The sequence below is a fragment of the Gossypium hirsutum genome, chromosome A09, assembly GCF_007990345.1.
Source record: "Gossypium hirsutum isolate 1008001.06 chromosome A09, Gossypium_hirsutum_v2.1, whole genome shotgun sequence".
Lineage (NCBI taxonomy): Eukaryota > Viridiplantae > Streptophyta > Magnoliopsida > Malvales > Malvaceae > Gossypium > Gossypium hirsutum.
Window position 1 is genome coordinate 23,455,412 of NC_053432.1, and position 8,559 is coordinate 23,463,970.

At 29.9% G+C, this 8,559-nt stretch overlaps 1 protein-coding gene across 1 annotated transcript; it reads left to right on the forward strand.

The window, feature by feature from the left end:
• The first annotated feature begins 3,101 nt into the window (after positions 1-3,101).
• LOC107888744 (tubulin beta-8 chain) lies at positions 3,102-5,175 on the forward strand. Its single transcript, NM_001326752.1, is given in 3 exon segments — positions 3,102-3,543; positions 3,958-4,227; positions 4,317-5,175. Coding segments are annotated over 3 exon segments (1,347 nt in total). The 5' UTR covers positions 3,102-3,149; the 3' UTR covers positions 5,000-5,175.
• The last annotated feature ends 3,384 nt before the right edge of the window (positions 5,176-8,559 follow it).

Genomic DNA, 8,559 nt, shown 5'->3' on the forward strand with positions numbered 1-8,559 from the left:
ATGTACTATAATAAAAAAACGTATTAATAGTTCGAGTATCATATTGAATATTTTCAAAATATAAATACTAGTACTAAATATGACATTATCTTTATTAGCATTAACTTTTTATTAAATTTATCGGCGAGTTGAGTTGTTAGAAAAAAAAATACAAAAAGTCGATATTTCAAGAAAATTTGAAGTAATAAAGATGAACTTGAAAAGATACATTGGTTTAGAAAATAGACAATGTCTTAATGTCAACATTTAATGGTTAATTTCAGTCTAACCAATTCTTGACCTACATCTATATATGTCTAAACATCAAATTAACAATGTAAATATTTTTAAAAATTTTTAAAGTTATATTATCTAAATATTTAATTTTATTGTTTTATTTTTTTTGAGAAACTTTATTAATTTATTTAAACTTAAATTAATTAATATTTAAAACTAGAGTTCACATTATATAGATATGCTTTTGAAAAGTATATGTTAAACATATATTATGCTCTTAATAATTTAAGTAGTTTTATATCATGTTTAAACAGGTTTTAAACAATTTTAATTTTTAAAATATTTTTAAAATTGTCTTTACTTATTTTATTTTAATTTTGATATTAACGATATAAGTTTTTTAAACATATTTTAAGTTTTTTTTGGCCAACAAAATATTTTAAATTAACTATTTTATTTTTTGGGTGTGATTTAAATTAACTATTTTATTTCTAATTGAAACCAAAACTAATTTTAATTATGTTTTTTAATAACTTAAATATGTTTTTGTCCTATTATAAAATATTATAATCTATTTTAAAAATGTTTAAAACAATAGTTTTAAATATGATATTTCTATTATACAAAATTATTTTTTACACCTTTTTAAAACTTGGTTGCTAATTCTAATATTAATTGGATTTTTAAATAAATTTTATTTTAATTATTTTTTAATTTTAATGTTAATCTTAACTGTTATAATAATTTTAAAATAAATTATGTTATTTTTAATTTAAAAGAGTTTTAATGTTCAAACTATATTTTAATATCACCTTTTAATTTATTAAATTGTTATTCAACTTATGCTTTTTTCTATTTTTAGTTAAAAAAAGATTTTTTTAAAAAATAATTGTATAATTTCAAAAAATATTTTAAATTATGGAGCTTACATTCGTTTAATGTATAAAATGTTAATCTGTCAACTAAAGACATTATTCACTAGGGGAAGCAAAATATTTTTTTAAGGGGTGAAATTAAATTATATATTTTTATAATAGTAAAAATATAATTTCATTATTTTAATAGCCTATATATTTATAATTTTTTAAAAAATAAATTAAAATTTTATCATTTTTAGGTGTTTAAATTGCAATTTTATCATTAGTAATTTAAAATTTTATAAATTATAAAGAAGCCTAAATAAAAAAAATCTATTTTAGAGGAGCCTAACCCCCTGCCAGCCCCCCTGGCTCTTCCCCTTCTATCTTTAAATATGCCACCTATGATTATTTTCTAAAAGCCTTATAATATGTATATATATATAATTTCTTGACGAAGTTGATATTATGAGTCAATTTATACTAATTTAATTAGGCAATAATTTAAAAGATTATTTTTTATAAATTATATTATATTAATATGAGAATATTTTTATCTTTTAATTTAAAAATGATAAAGAATGAGATTTATACTTAAAACATTGTAATTTGAAAGCATTTTAGAGTTGGTGTCATTAGTCAATCGAGGACTAACTCGGTTAGAGAAATTGTAAAAATGTCCTTCCATAATCGAAATAATTTATATTACTCGTATGTATTTTATTATTTTCATTTCAACAAAAACTAATAAAAATATGCATATGGTAAGATTTGAAGCTACCCCAATTAGATTAATAAAAGCTTAAATTTACTACTCAACTAAAACTTCATTTTTGATATATTGTATACATATTTATTTTAATATGCACAATTTATTACTTTCATAATTTGTATATCTTCACTTACTATTAATAAAATCCTTGAGTATGTTAATGTCATAAATCAAACGGATACTAATCCTATTAGAGAAATTACAAAAATGACCTTCTATATTAAAATAAATTATATTATTTGAGGCTAGTTTAATCTTTTTAATTTAAAAATAAAAATAAAACTATGCATGTCGTAGGATTTGAACCCACACCAATTTACTATGTATAATAATTTTCATACATTTTTATTTTAATATGCATAATTTACTACTTCCATCAGTTATATATTTAAATTTCTAAATTTCTTTTTACTCACAATTTAATTTATTTTTTGTCCATTTTACTTATAATTTATTATATGTTATTTTTAAACACATATCTATATTTTAAATATGTGGTTTTCGCATATATATACACACGTGTGTGATAGAATTTCTAGTATTTATAGTGCTATTTATTGAATTGATGTCACAAACTAACTCGAGATTAACTCACAATTGATGACAAAAACTTGATAAATAATTATAGTGCATTTAGTATTATTTATTTGATGTATTTACGTGTCTAAATTTTTTACTTATAATTTAATTTAAATTTTTTATTTTAGTATCATATATATTTTATATGTATTATTTATTTTATATTAATTTTAAATACATATTTATATTTTACATTTGTAATTGTTTTGGTAATAGGTGTGTGATAAAATTTCAAGTATGTTTTTGACAAATATCTTAATAAGAAAGAAAAAAAAAATGGAAAACCCAAACACGCCCTTCGCCTCGACGGTAGCCAAAGTGGCAGTCACATGGATCTCTCCCAAAATCACGTGGTCACACTCTCCACCCTCATGCTCACGCACAATAAAATCATCTGAAGACACACACTCGCATGATGGCATGATGAAAATCGCGCGTCATGTTCAACCCTATCAACTACGCGTAAAGATTTCGTTTTTCATTTAAACCCAGGGGTTATTCCTTTTTCCCGAAATTTTCAAAATTCGAAATATCCCCCTTTATTAAGCTTAATGGCCTCGTCAGCCGTCACGCACCTCCGTCAACCCTAACGGCAAGCACCACCTTCTGTCATCTCCTCCCTATATAATTCTTCTGTTTCCGTCTTTCATTTCAGAAAAAAAAAAAAAACCTCACTGAAAATTCATTTTCTTTGGACTTTCTCTGAAATCCGAGTCCTAGGAAAGATGCGTGAGATTCTTCATATTCAGGCAGGGCAGTGCGGCAACCAGATCGGTGCCAAGTTTTGGGAGGTGGTTTGCGCCGAGCACGGCATAGATTCAACGGGACGCTATCAAGGGGACAATGATTTGCAACTGGAGCGCGTTAACGTTTACTACAATGAAGCGAGTTGCGGGAGGTTCGTTCCACGAGCCGTCCTTATGGACTTGGAGCCTGGCACTATGGATAGTGTTAGATCCGGGCCGTACGGGCAGATTTTCAGGCCTGACAACTTTGTTTTCGGCCAGTCCGGTGCAGGGAATAACTGGGCCAAGGGTCATTACACGGAAGGGGCCGAGTTGATCGACTCAGTGCTAGATGTGGTGAGGAAAGAAGCCGAAAACTGTGACTGCTTGCAAGGTAACGTGTGTTTTAATAATTTTAAGCATGCTTTTTTTTTTTGGTTTGGATTTTTCAAGTTTAGAGTTAGATTAGCCCGTAGAAGAAGGATTTGTTGGCTTTACTTTTTCAAACTGTTGGTTTAACTCGTAAGTGGTTCTTTTATGTTACTTTCAGCATGGATCTGACAATTTAGGAAGGTTTTATGTGCTTGTTTAGTTTGAATTTTCAACTTATTAGCAAATTTCAAGTTTCGGAAGGAAGGTTCTCTATTTGGTTGCTCAAATAAATCTATATCATTCTCAATTCGAATATTATGCTTTTTAGGTGTGATTTAAAAATTTTGCGGAATCTATGATCTAGCTTTAGATTGGAATTTGCTTTCTTCTATTTCCTGACATCTAATGATTTGACAATCATTTTCTAATATTTCAGGATTTCAAGTATGCCATTCATTGGGAGGAGGAACTGGATCGGGCATGGGAACACTTTTGATTTCCAAGATCCGAGAAGAATACCCAGACCGAATGATGCTCACTTTCTCTGTGTTCCCTTCCCCTAAGGTGTCTGACACTGTTGTCGAACCTTACAATGCTACTCTCTCTGTTCACCAGCTTGTTGAGAATGCTGATGAATGTATGGTTTTGGACAATGAAGCTTTATATGATATTTGCTTCCGTACTCTGAAGCTCACTACTCCAAGCTGTACGTCAATCTTTTTCACGTTGCTGTTATTTCATATTTCAACTGTAAAAGGTCTGTTGATTTCATTTGTTCATCCTGATTGAATGCAGTTGGAGACTTGAACCACTTGATTTCTGCCACCATGAGTGGTGTGACATGCTGCCTTCGTTTCCCTGGTCAATTAAACTCAGATCTACGCAAGCTTGCCGTCAATCTCATTCCATTCCCTCGCCTGCATTTCTTTATGGTTGGCTTTGCTCCACTTACTTCTCGAGGGTCACAGCAATACAGGGCTCTTACTGTTCCCGAGCTCACTCAACAAATGTGGGATGCCAAAAACATGATGTGTGCTGCTGATCCTCGCCATGGGCGATACTTGACTGCTTCAGCCATGTTCCGTGGCAAGATGAGCACCAAGGAAGTCGATGAACAAATGATTAATGTGCAGAATAAGAACTCATCATACTTTGTGGAGTGGATCCCCAATAATGTGAAGTCTACTGTTTGTGATATTCCTCCAATTGGCTTGAAGATGGCCTCAACGTTCATTGGAAACTCGACATCTATTCAGGAAATGTTCCGCAGAGTAAGTGAGCAGTTCACTGCCATGTTTCGCAGGAAGGCTTTCTTGCACTGGTATACTGGGGAGGGAATGGATGAGATGGAGTTTACGGAGGCTGAGAGCAACATGAACGATCTGGTTTCAGAGTACCAACAATATCAAGATGCAACAGCTGATGAGGAGTATGATTATGAGGAGGAGGAGGATGAGGAGGAGGAACTCCAGGAATAGTAGTAGTGTGTGTTTCTTACTGTTTGCTTTCTTAACGTTTTGGAAAATGTTTCTGTTCTTTCAACCTGAATACCTTGTTTGGGTGTTAGAAATGTTGTTTCCTGGCTTATGTATTTTTGTTTACGAACATCTTTACATCAGTAGATACTAGACTCGTACGGATGCATATGGTTTTATATGGGATGTTGCTTTTTGGTAACTATGGAATTTGGTACTATAAATATATTAGAAATCACTCTTATGTTATGGTAATGTAGAGAGAGAGAGTGAAGTCACCCATCCCATCTCATTTTTGTGTGATCTTCTGTAACTCTCATTGAGAGAAACAGTGATTTGCCAAAATTTGATCCTTTTTCATGGGAACGATTGCACAATTTATCCGTAGGCATCCGGTTGATATCATTACAGGATTTCATAAATCATAATCGCCAAGGGCACAAGTTATTTTATTAGTTAGTAGTTCTGATTTGGTCCGTTTTATGATTAATGATTTTATAAAATATTGGATATTAGGATCAAGCTAACGAACAAGAAAAAGTGGATACATACTTTTTCAGATGGCCCCTTTTTACTTCGTTATTGTCGAGGCTTTGAGGAAACTGAAGTCTCTTCGGTTGAGGATAGGTTTGGGTTAATTTGAAGTTTCGTACAAAGAAATTAGGTCCTATGGTTTATATTCGATACTTAAAAATTACGCCTTTTGTTATGTAATAGATTAAACAAAAAAGAAAATGGGTGAGAAAAAAGTATGATATTTTATCAGGAATAGTATTTGATATATTGTTAATGGAATTTTTAGATTCACTTATAATAAAATATTTATATAATCTCTTTTATATGTCAATTGGTAGATAATGTTGTTAGAAAAATTCAGTGGAAGTTTAATTTTTTTTAAACCAAGCCGATTTATAATATTTATAGAAATAAATTTTTACAAAAAAAAAACATATGTGCTTTGTGCAAGACTAGTTTGAATCGTTCTTGACTTTTACCCAAACGAGCTTCTCCACTATCTTCGTATTTCGAATTGCGCCAAATGTGAGCTCAAGCAACATGAACCAAACACAGAATAAGAAACAAATTTATTACCTTTTCAATAGGAAAATAATTCTCTTAATAGAAACTAGTAGAAATCATTATTCTGAACAAATAAAATTTAGTCTAAGAAAATAAATTTGCAGTACTTTCTGACAGAATAACAATATATGAAACTAGTGTTAATAGCTCTACTAATGCTATCTATTTATAGGGAGAGATAGGAGAATTCTGCCTAAATGAGACTTACACAAATAATATTTGTTTAATAGAAAACACACTCCTACTCCAACTCCAGCAGGGGTGGGTGGCTCACCCTAGTAAAAACTACTAAGGTTGACGCCCCTCTCATCTTGTATGAGAGGATTTAGGCCTTTCCTATATAGAGTCTAATTATATGTGTTTCCTGAATTTTTAACTAATACTTTATAATTTAATCCAACCCAATACATATTTTCTATTTTCCAAATTAAATATTATTTATTTCTCTCAGTGGCTAGACAATCCTTCCACTCTTTGTAGTTTGCCTTGAATTGCCGTTGTTGATTTCAGAATAAACACTCAAACTTAAATAAGTCTTTAGATTTCTTAGTTATCTTACTTTTCACTTTAGGTGACATATAACTTACCGTTGTGAAGGATAAGCAAGCGCTAAGTTTACTGGTGTTGATTTATTTTGGGTTGATTTATACTATAGTGGAATAACTTCGTAACTAAATGAGTTTATAATTAATAGGCAAAACGCTGAAACTTAATTATAAATTATTTGAGCCCTAATCACATATGTCCAATTGGTCCCTCAGCTAGCTCGTTGAAACTATAAATGAATTGCATCTTGAATCAAATGAACAGAAATTGTAACAGCCTGATTTTTAGTGGTGATAGAACAGTGGTTCGGGACCACAAATCTCCATTGTGTTGACTCGTAAATATTATTTTTAGAATATTTATAGAGTCATTAAAGTCGTATTAAAATTTGGTTCGAAAATTTTAACGCTTAGATAGTTACTTTTGGAAAAAGGACTAAACTAAAAAAAGTGTAAAAGTTAGTAACTAGTTAAATAAAATGACTAAATAGCTTATTAATATCAGGAGGAGGGACCAATATAGTAATTAGTCCCTAATGGTTAGTGTTGGACATCATGTTATTTTAAAATAATAAAATAATGTGAAATGGATGGCAAATTTGTAAATTAATGAAAGTTTAATTAAAGTTAAACAAAATTAATGAATGAAAAAGGAAAATCAATTTCATTTTCTTCTTAAATGGCAAAAAGCCATAACTAGGGAAGGAAAGAGCTTAGGTTTGCTTATTTCTTTGCATGTAAGTCCAATTTGATTCTGTTTCTTGTAATTTTTATATTTTTGAGATCGTTGCAACTAGGTCTAGCTAGTTTGTACCTTCATTTTTGATTCTGTTAAAAATTTTGGAAGTTTTTATTAATGAATATTGAATGTTTTTGATGAATACTATGTATTTGGAGCTTTTGTTATGTTATTTGATGAATTTGTAAAGTGATTTTTATTAGATTTTGATTTTGGGATTAAATTGTGAAAATGTCAAAATTTTAAGGTTTTATAGTGAATTTAAGGTTCATTGAGGGCTATTTAAAGGCCTCTTATATTTGGATAAAATATTTACTTGAGAAAAATGGTTAATTTGATGAATTTAAAGTTAAGGGACTAAATTGCAAGAATTATAAAAGTTTAGGGTAAATGAGTAAATTCAAAAAATAAAAGGGTATTAATTGTAAAATGAATTGGAATATGAAATGTAAGTTTATAATTGAGGAATTCTATATTTTAGATCAAGATCCCGTAGATACTTGTGAAAAAAGAAAAAGAGTAGAATAATCCCTGAGCTTCTGCAACTGCTACAATTCAGCCCATGTAAGTTCATATGATTTAGAATTTAATATCAATATGAATTATTGAGTATATTATCATTGAGAAACTTATATATTTATTTTTAATTGTGGATAATGAATAGTAAATTGAGATATATTATTGATTTTGGTGCTCGATTTGGATTGAACGCGGGATTAGAGCACAATCGTGATTGGGTGTGTTACTGGGGATTGGAGTGGAGGTGGAATTGGAGGGAGATATCTGTTTATTACCCAAGTAAATCGAGGTTAAACATTTTTTGCAAACTCTCGTGTTATACTTTTTGTTTGGCGAGTTTCGGTTGAATAAGCTCTTATGAGCTTTTATCTAGTGTGTTCGGTTGATCTGACGATGTACTCTTATCTGTAAGTCATTCTTCGAATGATAAATCTCGATAAGGTAATCTATTTAATGAATTCTAAAAGATTTGTTATTTATTGAATATTGATATGAATATAGATGAATTAATCGGTTGAAATTGTGGATGACAGGGAATTCTCATGGTTGATTATTATTGTTTGAACTATTGTATTTACTTCGGTTGTTTAATGCCTCGAACTCACTAAGCTTCATTAAGCTTACTTGTGTTGTTTAATGTCATTGTAGATTCTTGGAAAGTTGGACGATCGGATCGGCAC